Consider the following 13,545-nt stretch of genomic DNA (forward strand, 5'->3'; position numbering starts at 1 on the left):
AATTTCAGAATTATGACAGAGCGACCGAACTTGAAGAAAAACTTGTGCGTTCTTAAATAACATTTTGGATCCATAGTTATGTCATGAAATTCTACTCAATATTGATCCAGTGTATAGTTAGCAGAGTAAAAACTTAAAACTCATTGCAAGAGCCCCCAAAAATAGACCAGAAGCAATTATATTTCATCCAGCAGGGCTTTACTGCTACTGAAGGCAAATGAGCTTAATGGTCACAAATCCAATACATTCAGGATTGGCACTGTCCATAAGAAGTCCAGTTGAAGCAGACTTAACATATACTTACAATAACTTATAAGAAGTCTAAAGCTTAACACTATATACAGAGCGCCACACCAGAAGGAAGAGAGATGGAAAAAGAAAGTGAAGCCCAGGCTCCTTCTGGCCTTACTTTTATAGTCAGCATGACCTTGACAGAAGAGACAACAGAACCAGTTTAAGCCAGCTGTACTCAGCTTCTCTGAAGGAATAACCAAACATCATGAACCTTCTGCTTGTTTCTTTCACACACAGAAGCTTCCAGAACCCTCTTGAATTAATTAGAATAGGAAAGATCTCTACACATCAGATCAATACTTTCTGCACTAAGAAATGCAAACTGACAAGTTAGGCTTCCCCTCAATCAGCATGTTGCTGATTTAAATTGCATCAGTCCACCTAGCCAAGGACAGTGTCTAACCCACCTGGCTGACAGTCTTCCAAGTGGAGGTGCTAAGTGTCTTCCTGAGACAAAGCACTGTTGTCCATAGCTGAGTGTTTCTTCGTGGTAACTGTGGTCCATATTTTGAAAGTTTCATCCACCGAAGGTAATACTGGGGACTTGAGCAATAGCCATTGATTTCTGAGTGTGACTTAGTTGTATTATCACCCACTAAATCTACTTCAAACTCAGCAGTACTATACTCTGAAGCTCAGGTGCCATCAGATAGGTTAGCAAACAGTCTACAGTTTCAGAAATTAAATGTCGACTAATAAAATTCTGACATCAGTAACCATTTTGTATTTTAAATATCCAGCGCTGGTGCCTAATGAAAAAAGTGGGAATCTTGCTTGCATTCTTGATATCGACATGTTTCATTTATTGGTAAGTACCTTTATAAATTCCGCCAGTACTGCAATCCCATATGCCATATATCATTAGCTTAACTTTTGGAAATAAAGTCTGGTGCACTGGAAATATGTCTAGCAAAATATTTTTATGAAATATACCGGTAGCAGAAAAGAAAGGTTAGAGGTCAGAGTCTTGCAACAGGAAGTAAATACTTGATTTATGAGTGACATTTCCTTTGGTGTACTGAAGTAGTGGGTCAGTAATCTGAAGAAGTGTGCATGCACACGAAAGCTCATACAAAGAACAAACTTAGTTGGTCTCTAAGGTGCTACTGGAAGGAATTTTTTTATTTTATTTTGTTTTGACTATGGCAGACCAGCATGGCTACCTACCTGTAACTGGGTCAGTAGTTAACATTCAAAGTCAGCCCTGTTTGTTGCTTTATGTAAGGATGCTGAAAAGATGGCTTTGCAGGATTGGGCTAAGCAGACGTAAATGGGGAATGGATGAGAAAATTCAGTCGTTCTGTCTCTTATACATTTTCCCCTTGTCTACAGGTGTGCTTGGTGCTCTCTTTCCCTGCTGTACACAGTCAGGATTTTTCAGGAGTTAGTCTTGGTACTGGAGATATTCATATCTTCCACCTTGTTACTATGGCACATATTGTACAAATAATGCTTACCTCATCCACAGGTAATGTGTTCTGTTTAAAGTTATGCTGATTTGTGCATGAAGGGAAACTAGAGAAGGGAAGAGAAATAATTATGGCTTCTTGGGCAAAATAGTGGTTAACCGTGATGCAGGTGTATATTGTGATAGTTGCAGTCATGCTTTATAAAACGAAAAGCATTGCTCCAGTGCAACTCTTTGTTAATGCTACTATGTTCTTGGTATAGATTTAGCAAGTTTTCAAATTGCACAAAGTTCTCTGGTGAGGCATCCACAACTGTGGTCACTACAATTAGGTTTAGACTTACTTTGTTCACTTTTCAGAAGAAAATGGCATGGACCAAGAAAATCCTACTGGTGAAGAAGAAGCAGTTCTTGCTTTGCATAAATGTCTTGGCCGGTATGCAGGAAGGTAAAATCATAATTTTTGGTGCAGCCTTTCCATACATTGTTCTACTTCACTTGCCTTCTCCAAGCTTAATATATGTGGAAGCTCATTTCTTACTCTCCAGAGGTGGAGCCACATGGAGAAAACTCTCTGCTGACTATTTCAGATAAGCTCTGATGAGCAGGCAGTCTTTCAGGTGTTCTGGTTTAGGGCTTGAAAGAGCCCAATGTGGCGCTCGAACCCACAACCCTGAGATTAAGAGTCTCATATTCTACCAAATGAGCTCAGGGCTAGCTCAGTGGCATGATACTGCTTTACATGTATAATATAGATGGGGCCTTAGTTACTGTGGGGTTATTAAAGATGTGGGGGTAGCCCTGGGACTGAATAGGTAATAGTGTTTTGACTTCGAATCTACTTTAAAAAAAACAATGAAGTCAAAAGATTTGGGGTGGAATCCAATTGGTGCCCTTGCACTCTTTTCACCCAGTGAAAGCTCTCACTAATGGAAGATAAAGGAATATTATTATTATTATGCTGATTTTCTTGTATCGTCTTGACCCCACAGGACCCCTAAAACAGCTCTACAGAATTTGGAGACATTCCTGAACAGGGCCCTCCTCTCCCATTAGCAAAGGCATCCGCTGGATAAATAGTCATTCTGTGAGCACAAGGGCACCAGTTGGATCACACCCTTTATTTTCCTGCCTGGGCATTTAATTGATGAAATGCAAAATCAATTAAACGTTTGTGGCATTTTGTGTAACTTTTAAGATTGATTTCACAAAAAAATCTATATCTGTTTTTATTCTTAGTGCCTTCAAAGAAATGTCCTCTGGATGGCATCTATGGAGAAGTATAAAAGCTGGGATCATGCCTTTTCTGAGGTGCTCTGCTATGTTCTTCCACTATTTAAATGGTGTTCCAGTACCACCAGAATTGCAAGGTATTTAATCAGTTAGCCACATTGAAGCAATAATGTGAATGACTGGTGAAGTGTAATTTTAAACTCTACAGAATGAATTGCAGCTTTGTATATTCAATAATAAAACTAATTTGTCTTGGAAATGGAAGTGAGGTGTAATGTGATTTTATAGAAAGTGCAGTAGTGGGTAATTAAATTTTGGATAGCTTACGCTTGTAAACAAAATATGCATTAAATAAGGAACAAAAATGAAAAGCAATAACCTTGCAGAATTACCATACCAGGTGTAAAGAGCTAAATATAAACTAAAGTGTTCCAAATCCAGAGAACATTAATTGTGCTTAAGTCCCATTAAAATAAATAGCTTGTCATGACTAATTTTATATCCCATTAATTTCAAGGGCACTTCAGTTGAGCTTTGCAAATGGGCCGATTAGTTTTCCCTTGGTCGTTGCTATATTTCGCTAATTCAGTTAATCTTATTGGAAATATGGGTTCTTTCACCTGCTAATAATAATAATAATAATAATAATAATAATAATAATAATAATAATAATAATAATTTATTACTACTACTACTACTACTTATACCCCGCCCATCTGGCTGGGTTTCCCCAGCCACTCTGGGCGGCTTCCAACAGAACATTAAAATACAATCTATTAAACATTAAAAGCCTCCCTAAACAGGGCTGCCTTCAGATGTCTTCTAAAAGTCTGGTAGCTGTTTTTCTCTTTGACATCTGGTGGGAGGGCATTCCACAGGGTGGGTGCCACTACCAAGAAGGCCCTCTGAATGGTTCCCTGTAACTTGGCTTCTCGCAGTGAGGGAACCGCCAGAAGGCCCTCGGCACTGGACCTCAGTGTCCGGGCTGAATGATGGGGGTGGAGACACTCCTTCAGGTATACTGGACTGAGGCCATTTAGGGCTTTAAAGGTCAGCACCAACACTTTGAATTGTGCTTGGAAACGTACTGGGAGCCAATGTAGGTCTTTCAAGACCGGTGTTATGTTGTCTCGGCGGCTGCTCCCAGTCACCAGTCTAGGTGCCGCATTCTGGATCAGTTGTAGTTTCCGGGTCACCTTCAAAGATAGCCCCACATAGAGCGCATTGCAGTAATCCAAGCAAGAGATAACTAGAGCATGCACGACTCTGGCACTCTTACAGTGTGATACATATCCTCTAACAACAATCTCCTTGCACATTCTACATAGGACAGACAGGTCAGCTTCTGCACAGAGACTCTACGCAAACCATTGGAGGGAATTTTCAACATCACAGAATACCGTTATTTTTTGGTCCATAAGACACACCGGAACATAAGACGCACCTATTTTTTAAAGGGGGGAAACAAGAAAAAAAAATATTCTGCCTCAAACCTGGTGGCGGCAGAGGAGGAGGAGAAAGCAGCTTTTGAGCTGCACGTTCCTCCTCCGCAGCCGCCGCCACCAGCGGCAAAGGGGCGGGGGGGAGGAACGTTCTTCATTCCTCCCCCGCCCCTTTGCCGCTGACTTTAAAGCCAGCTGGGGAGAAGGGGAGGACGCTATGGTCTGTCCCTTCTCCCCAGCTGGCTTTAAGCAAGCGGGGTGGGGGGAGAACTGCTAGCACCATGCACAGTGTCAGGGCGGCTCTCCCCTTCCGGGCCGCTAGGTCCCGGCCCCCGCCTTTCGCCGTGTTCAGCGAGAGGCAGGGGGCAGCGGAGGAGATGCTGCTGGTTTCTCCCTGCTGCCTCCGTTTGCAAAAATAGCCTGCTTTTGCGAACGGAGGCGGCAGGGAGAAACGAGCAGCATCTCCTCCGCTGCCCCCCGCCGCCTCTCGCCGCTTGCGTGACAGGGAGCCTTCGCTCCATAAGATGCACCAACATTTTTCTTACTTTTTAGGAGGGGAAAAGTGCGTCTTATGGAGCAAAAAATACGGTAGTCTGTAACCAACCTTAAGGTGATCACGCTGAAAAAGGGGAACTTCAAAAGGAAACTGCAGTATGAAACCGCTGAATCACAACAATGTATATAACTGTAACTCAGGATGTCATTTAATGCATCTCTTTGAGGTTTTTTCCCCCAAGCAGTATATAAATTTGATGAAATAAATAAAAGCATCTAGCGAAGCAAACTGTAGTCCATGAAAGCTTATTCCCTCTTAAATGTTATTCTATTGTGGAACCTTAAAGACTGCAAAATGGCTACTTCTCCGGAAATTATACACATGCATACATGTGTGTTTGGGGAGTTCTTTACAGATGATTGATTCATCTAACCATCATCATAATATATATTTCTTTTTTCTCTCTCCCGTTACAGTCAGCGGGGCAAACCAGTTTGAACATTTATGTAGCTATCTCTCTTTGCCAAACAACCTCGTTTGCCTTTTTCAAGAAAACAGCAAAATTACAGATACGCTAGTTGAAAGGTAGGAACAATATTTATTATTTCAATTTAAATAAATATACAGTGGAAAAACACTTTTTTTGGGGTGGGTAGAGCGTTTATATCAGATGACAGAGAGAACTAGCAGTGTGTGCATTTGGAGACAACCTGATAGTTAAACAGTATAAATCACTGTGCCAGCCGACACATGCTTATTTAAAATAGTGCAGTGCAGCAATTGCACCCATGCAGTACACACTTGCATTGTTCTGTGCTGTTACAGGCAAATATGAGTATTTTGCATCACACAGGTATAAGGATTGGTACTACCTCATTGCATTGGGGTATAGTTCCCAAATGCAAGATCCTGGAGTGGAAATAGCTATCATTCTAATGGTGGCATACAGCTGTTGCAAGCTTTTGTGATGGGATTGCAATAGACAGCCTATACCACAGTAGATGCCCATTTGCAAATGGAAATTCTGGATGCAGGATATGGAATCATGCACTTCTCAGTTGGCTCCTACAAGAATGAACCCTAACCTTCCCCCCCCTCTCCCCTTTCCATTAATAGCTGGTGTAATAATGATGAAGTAAAAAGATACCTGCAAGGTCAGAGACAAGCCATAAGGTAAGTAAGAGAAAACCAGCAGGAGGGAAAGATTCAGGGGCGTGTAAGACACGCTGCTCACCCCTGTTTTATCTGTGAATGGGGCAGACTTGCAAACGATGGCCTTTAGTTGGAGTTTGTTCATAGGCTGTGTGGATACCCTATCCTCCCCCTGCCCTGCTTCATACGTTGTAGGTCCAGTTAGCCTAAATTAGCTGTTTTCTTAAAAGGGAGTGTATAAATCCATGATGGAGTTTCTAGTGCTAGAATAAGGGGGTTGCATACAGTGATGCTGTCCTTGCAAGAACACTACCAATGTGGGAACATGGTCAGAAAAGTTCATCAGCTGAATGAGCAGACAAGTATCAATCTTATTGCTGCTTCCCTCTTCCTCATAGTTACCATACCTTCCTATTGCTCTTTTCTACTGCCTACCTCTCCCTAGCCTGCATGCCTCTGTTTGCTATCTCATCTACATCTTTCCAGTGTTTTTGTTGCCTGTCCTGATGCAGGTACTGACAGATTGAAATTGAAGCCCAATTGAAATAAGGCCAGGTCATTCATTTCTGCCAAGCATGTTTGAATGTGGGCAGCCACCACCTTCTCAAGCCCCTTGCCCAGGAAGGAGATATTTGTGAGTGGGCAGTAGTTGTTGCATACCCTTGGGTCTAGGGAAGGTAGTCTTCAGGCATAGCTGTATCACTGCCTCCTTCAGAGCAGCAGGAACTGCCCCCTCCCACATTAAAGCATTTACCACCCACTAGACACAAGGGTCACCCAAGCTGATCTCATTAAGCTTGTAGTTAAAGGTCTTTCTATAATAAAAAAATGTCAATATTACATTATACCTCAACAGTGAATCCAAATGTACAGTAATAGATCAAACTGTTTACATACCACAGCCAAGTTTGAAATGTATTAATGTGTATTATTGGTTCGTTTCATTTTAGCTACCCGCGAGAATCTAACAAATTAATAGACCTTCCCGATGATTACAGTAGCCTCATCAATCAAGCTTCTAACTTTTCGTAAGTCTTATGCAATTCCTTATGACCACCTTGATTTTTATTGAAATAATTCTGAAACCGGGCTGCAGCTCAGCGACAGGGTATATAACCTTTGCAGTCCTTGGCATCTTCAGTTGAAGGGGATCTTAAAGTTTGGGAAAAGTTGAAAGTTTTATTAAAACTTTCATGAAGGCTTTGTTCAGCTCCTCACTTTCTGTATCCTTAAAAATACTAAACACATTTTTAAAGTTTTTAAACTTTCAAAATATAGGCTTGGGCCCAAATGTGCACTCCATGTGCACAAATGGGGTTTGTCGATTTGGTGTGAAAGAGGTGTCAAATAGTGCTTTATCTTCTGCTCTTGCCCAGGATTTATGTGAGCTGCATTGCTGCTTAGTTTCTCCCCTCTCCATGAGCAGAAAGGCATTTCTGCTCACAAAAGGCATCACCCTGTGCCCCAACTCCAGTCTCTTCCCATTCTCCCTCCCTGCTGCATCCTGTCCTGTTTCAGAGGCTCTTCCATACTCAAGGATCAGCTTTTGGGGGGGAGGGGGGGAGAGTGATGACAGCAGGAGTGAAGTTCCACTCACCCTTCTTTGGATCCAAGACATAAACTAAATGGAGTATATTATAATAGTTGCAGTGAAACTTACCTAGGTAGATACAATAGCATTGTATTAAATATAAATGTCACATCTTTTTGTTTCTTACAAAGGTGTCCAAAGTCAGGTGGTGATAAAAGTCGAGCACCAACGTTGTGCCTTGTATGTGGGACCATGTTGTGTTCTCAGAGCTACTGTTGTCAAACAGAGTTGGAAGGAGAAGATGTAGGAGCCTGTACTGCACATACGTTTATCTGTGGCTCTGGAGTAGGAATTTTTCTCAGGTAAGAGGGTGGTTGCACTTGAATAGTTCCAAAGGAAAGTCACACCTCTCCCACAGGAAGAGGAGACTAAGTTGTAGGATTTGTTCTTAATAATAATATATTATATCCCACCCATCTGCCTGGGTTTCCCCAGCCACTCTGGGCGGCTCCCAACAGAATATTATAATTAATAATACTAAAAGCAAAGAAATATCAAACATTAAAAACTTCCCTAAACAGGGCTGCCTTCAGATGTCTTCTAAAAGTCAGATAGTTGTTTATTTCCTTGACATCTGGTGGGAGGGCGTTCCACAGGGTAGGTGCCACTACCAAGAAGGCCTTCTGCCTGGTTCCCTGTAACTTGGCTTCTTGTGCCCTCAGCACTGGACCTCAGTGTCCAGGCAGAACGATGGGGGTGGAGATGCTCCTTCAGGTATACTCAGCCAAGGCCGTTTAGGGCTTTAAAGGTCAACACCAACACTTTGAATTGTGCTTGGAAACGTACTGGGAGCCAATGTAGGTCTTTCAGGACTGGTGTTGTAATAAATAATAATAATAATACCAAATTTTTATTTGTATCCTGCCCTCCCCGGCCGAGGCCGGGCTCAGAGTGGCTAACACCATCAAAACAACACAATATGCATAAAAACAGACATCAGTTAATTAAAATACATCTTAAAATTAATTCAGACTAGTTAAAATCTGGGCAGGTGGCAATTATCAGGTTGGAATTGAGAGTGGTTGATACTTGCCCAGGCCAACTGTTTCCACTGATCATACAAGACCTGTGAGCAGGTTGGGGGCCTCCTTTGGGCTTGTTTTATACAAAGGAAAGTAAATCAAACTGAGTCCTGCCCAAAGGCCTGGCGGAACAGCTCCGTCTTGCAGGCCCTTTGGAAAGATGTCAAATCCCGCAGGGTCCTGGTCTCTTGTGGGAGAGCGGTCCACCAGGCCGGGGCCACGGCCGAAAAGGCCCTGGCTCTAGTCGAAGCCAGTCTAATTTCCCTGGGGCCCGGGATCTTCAAAGTGTTGTTGTTAGCAGTTACATGGTCTTGGCAGCCACTCCCAGTCACCAGTCTAGCTGCTGCATTCTGGATTAGTTGCAGTTTCTGTGTCACCTTCAAAGGTAGCCCCACGTAGAGCACATTGCAGTAGTCCAAGTGGGAGATAACCAGAGCATGCACCACTCTGGCGAAACAGTCCGCAGGCAGGTAGGATCTCAGCTGGTGTACCAGATGGAGCTGGTAGGCAGCTGCCCTGGACACAGAATTGACCTGCGCCTTCACTCTGCACTCATCTCACGCAGCTGCTCATTGAGGAGGCACAGGCTGTAGTTCTGTGAAAATGCCTCCATTCTTCTGATTGTGATGAACTTTAACCTCTAATTGCTGGTGGGATTATTGATTTAAGAGAATACGGAATTACATTAACCAGGACGTCATCTTTTTTGTGATCTTTTCAGAGTACGGGAGTGTCAAGTGCTATTCTTAGCTGGAAAAACAAAGGGCTGCTTCTATGCTCCTCCTTACCTTGATGACTATGGAGAAACGGATCAGGGACTCAGGTAGCTTTCCATATTCTGTGTTGTATTTGTTTTGTTTGTTTGCAAAAACAAAAACAAACAACCTATGTTGCCAGAACTAAGGAAAAACACCGTGACGGTGAACCGCATGACACCATCAATAAAGTTATATTAATTTTCAAAGTTAATCGCAGTTCTGTGAAATAGACCCATTTCACAAAAATGGACTTCCATGAGGCCATTTAAATTGTTACTAGTTAATACAGATGGCCACTGTTGCCATGGCTTCTAGATGTCAGGTGCATATGGAAATATAATTTCTAGAGTTGAATCCGGTAGTGGGAAGTCACTGCAAGTTTTGAACAAAAAGTTAAGCATCCAGTCAGTGAATCCTGTTGCAGGATGCCCTTCAAAATGAAGCCTGAGGGCACTGCTTAATGTGCAGATGTTGTTAATATCATGTGGGAGCATCATGGAAACCCTACGCTGGCTAAACTCTACAGCAAGGGTAGCCAACATGGTGCCCTCCAGATGTTGTTAGACTACAGTTCCCATTATCCATGCTCATTGGCCATACTGGCTGGGGCTGGTGCAAGCTTCAGTCTACCTGTGCTCTATTATTATTATTATTATTATTATTATTATTATTATTATATGTACCAGAACCTTTTGTCTTATGGTGCCAGCCTCATGGAAACTGGGCAGGTCTTATTTGGTGTGTGGCCCGCAAAATGTGTAGTTTTGGGAATAACAAAAGTCTGGGGAAGCATAGATTTCACCAAGGATTAAGTACCAGTTGCATATGGGAAGGTAATTAGAATCAGGAAAAAAGCATCAATCTCTGCCTGCCTCATCTAGTTAGGATAAAGAAGACATTCTATATACCACATCTCGAGTATTCAGACTGCTTCGCGTACATTGTCTAATTCAGGTGTGGACAGACTTCTGGCTTGTGGGATCTACTTTGGGGTTTGTTTGTTTTTTGAAACTCCAAGATCCACCAGCCAGAGCCAAGTGCTAAAGACATACACTTAAATATTTCTGGGCCCTTCTGATCACTCAGAGACCTGCCTTTTGCTGACCCCTGAACTAAGTAATCTTTACGAACAGCCTTGTAAGGTCGAGCAATACTTCAGATGGTCATGGGCATATGAGGGAATAGACGATACCCCCCAAGGTGTCAGTGAGGTGATGTTTAATGGATGTGGATATGATGAGGGATGCCTGGCTGGTGACTTGCACTTCTGGCCTCTTAGTGACATCAACTTTCAGCATGTGTCCAGGCCATTGGGAGGAGGTGAGCTTTACTGAGCTTTGCTGTTATGAGCCTTTTTCTCCGATAGCTTTTAGTCACCTGCTTCCATAAAGTGCTGCTGCTGGTGGTTTTCATTGTTCTTTTTTAAAAAAAAATACGTTTATTTTTATTGGATTTATTGTTTGCCTAATTGTTTCAGCCCTGAGACCAGGGCATGCTTATAAACGCTGCAAACAAATGGTTTTATTTGTTTATTTTTACATGCAAGATAGCATTTGGAACTTGGGATATTTCATGTTCTTATAGTTGCTTTTTCGTGGACTTTTCTATCCTAGACGAGGGAATCCTCTACATCTGTGCAGAGAGCGATTTAAAAAGATCCAAAAACTCTGGCAGCAACACAGCATTACGGAGGAAATAGGACACGCACAAGAAGCAAATCAAACGTTAGTAGGCATCGACTGGCAACATTTATAACTAATTTCTTTCTGAAGACTGGAACTTCATGATCATCCTTTTATAATCCTGCAAAATTTGTCAGTCGGAAGGAGGATTAGGAAACAAAGGATTGAAGTAATAAAGAGAAGAGTCTAGTTCTTTTATTGACTTTTCCATGTTTGTATATTTCCTGGTTTCCATAACCATGTAAACTTTAGCAGATTTGATCAGTAGTATTATTTGCACTGCTTCTTTCATACACAACCTGTTGATTTCTATAACTTGGGCTACTGAATTTAACATTTCTAGTACAAAGGTAGCCATCTCCTTGGAGTATGAAATGTTTTTGGATAAGAGGAGGAAATCTCTGCTGAAATGGCAACTTAGCACAATGTTGAAGTGGTGAGTTCACCCTTTTGTAGTAAATCTGAGCCATTTTGCATTTTAGTACTTAAAACTTGTATTGGAATGAAATAGGGGTGCAAAAAAATGTAGCAATGGGTTTATCTATAGGAATGCAGAAGAAAACTCATTGTATCTAAAACGACTTTGTAATCTGAAGCCTTGCAGGGCTATTTTGCCTTTGTCTTTCTTCTTATTAAAAGAGAACACTTTAATAAGGAAAACTAATTTAAAGATCTTTTTTTGAAATATTGCACTCTTTAGAATTATTGTGTGGATTGTGATATTGACATAGGAGGCAAAAACAGAACACTGTTGTCCATGCTGTGATTGATAACCTTCTGTGTTTAGAAGGTTGACATTCTGCTTAGTTGATTTGAGATATTGAGTAACATCACCCATCAGAGAAGTCATGCGAAAATTAATTTGGTGTCAGATTGAAGAGGGAGTGAATAAGATTGTTTATTTCATTTCATTTACATTTGTTGATTACCAGCCTTCCAAGGTTCAGGATCCATTCCTCTTTTTAAAGTTCCAAGATAAAAAGATAAAAGGCAAAGTGAGAACCGAGGACACTCCCCCTACTACCACATTAATTTCCTTTAATTTGCACCGCCATCTACATCCATTTGAACTTGGCTGGCATTCTGTAAAGAAGTTTGTCTATAGTATATTTTGTAAGTATATTGAAATAACTGCACAGATTTTGCACATGGGTGCCTGAAGGCAGTGAATTTTCTAAATATACCTTGGGGCCTCCATTAAAACCATATAAGATAACATTATACTTTTCTTTAGAGGTTTCATGCTCTCTGTCCCTTCCAAATAGCATCCTTTTAAAATAAATAGCTATAATCTGTAATCTTAGTTAGTTCTGATAACTCTTGGGATTTCTCCTGGCTTTCATCTTCAGTTCAGAGATGCCATCTCATGAACAGCCAGTATACTTGCAATTAGTCTAAGTTTGGGTTTTTTTCAGTGATCTAATACATCAAGTAGTGTTTACAGCAGTCTTCTATAGGTTCAGAATAGTTGCAGTGAATACGTAAGACACAAATTCAAAGCTATACCAGTTTGGCTTCCTTTTCTTAGGGAGAATAACTTTTGACAGGACAGACTTGTCCATCTGATCAGTCTTCCTAGATGTGTTCCTGAGCCTCTCCTTCTTTGCTGAGTGTTGTGTAACTAGCAAGAAAATATTCAGTCTTCATTTTCCCTTTGATTAGGTTGTGGGTAAAGCTATTTGCTGTGCATGTTACACTTAATGTACTAGTTCTGCTCTAATACTGTTTCTTTGAGATTTTGGGAAAAAAAACTTGCTTTAAGAGGCATTTAGTAACAATACATTTAGTTTCTCAGTCTCCCCTGCTCCCCTTTTATGGGTGCATAAAACAGAAAAATAGGATCTGCTGCCATTTAACTGACAAGTTTCTATGTAAAGTAAATATTGAGAGAATAAGGACTTTTCCCCTCAGGTACTCAAGATGGCAGTCAAATGGGTTGGTGGAATTATGACTATATGACATAGGAAAGTGTATAAATTTATCCTGGTTTTTTGTAGGATTGCTCATTCTTCAACAACCCATTTTCTTCTCTGACTTTTTTTCCTTTTGCATGTATTTATGTTCATTGTAGAAATGTTTATATAACAAGCTTTCAGTATCAGGGAATTAATACCTGTAATAACTTTCGTATCTGTGGACAACTTGTAAAAATTCAAATGTATCATATGTATAAAAAGTATAAAAAATAAATGCTTTAGGTGTTGACATTCAATTGATGTGTAAACCTGTTGATTTGTTGTTGTTTTTTAAGGGGAAAAGTGTGCCGAATGTTTTGTGTTACTAGCTTTTGTGTTTTTAAGAGTAATAGCCTGGATCAACATCTCTGTCTGCATTCAAACATCTGAGTTCAAGCATCTTGTCAGCCTTTTAGCAAATTAGTATTACACAGCAAAGCACAGAAGATTTCATTTTCACATTGCAAAAGTAAAGGTTTAGAGCAGGGATGAGGAACCTGTGGTTGTCCTAG

At 41.0% G+C, this 13,545-nt stretch overlaps 1 protein-coding gene across 3 annotated transcripts in view; it reads left to right on the forward strand.

The window, feature by feature from the left end:
* UBR2 (ubiquitin protein ligase E3 component n-recognin 2) overlaps positions 1–13,288 on the forward strand; it is a 54,192-nt gene extending 40,904 nt beyond the window's left edge. For 2 of the 3 annotated variants that reach the window (XM_033144848.1, XM_033144847.1), the window contains exons 38-47: positions 1,035–1,102; positions 1,627–1,762; positions 2,063–2,150; positions 2,942–3,072; positions 5,350–5,458; positions 5,990–6,046; positions 6,976–7,053; positions 7,748–7,918; positions 9,360–9,461; positions 11,010–13,288. In XM_033144848.1, the coding sequence (XP_033000739.1) occupies positions 1,035–1,102; positions 1,627–1,762; positions 2,063–2,150; positions 2,942–3,072; positions 5,350–5,458; positions 5,990–6,046; positions 6,976–7,053; positions 7,748–7,918; positions 9,360–9,461; positions 11,010–11,151 (1,082 nt within the window). In that variant the 3' untranslated portion in view covers positions 11,152–13,288. The remainder of the gene's footprint in view (positions 1–1,034; positions 1,103–1,626; positions 1,763–2,062; positions 2,151–2,941; positions 3,073–5,349; positions 5,459–5,989; positions 6,047–6,975; positions 7,054–7,747; positions 7,919–9,359; positions 9,462–11,009) is intronic. The other variant, XM_033144849.1, reaches the window with a different exon arrangement.
* Positions 13,289–13,545: the final 257 nt, after the last annotated feature.

Source organism: Lacerta agilis, chromosome 3 (genome assembly GCF_009819535.1).
Source record: "Lacerta agilis isolate rLacAgi1 chromosome 3, rLacAgi1.pri, whole genome shotgun sequence".
Lineage (NCBI taxonomy): Eukaryota > Metazoa > Chordata > Lepidosauria > Squamata > Lacertidae > Lacerta > Lacerta agilis.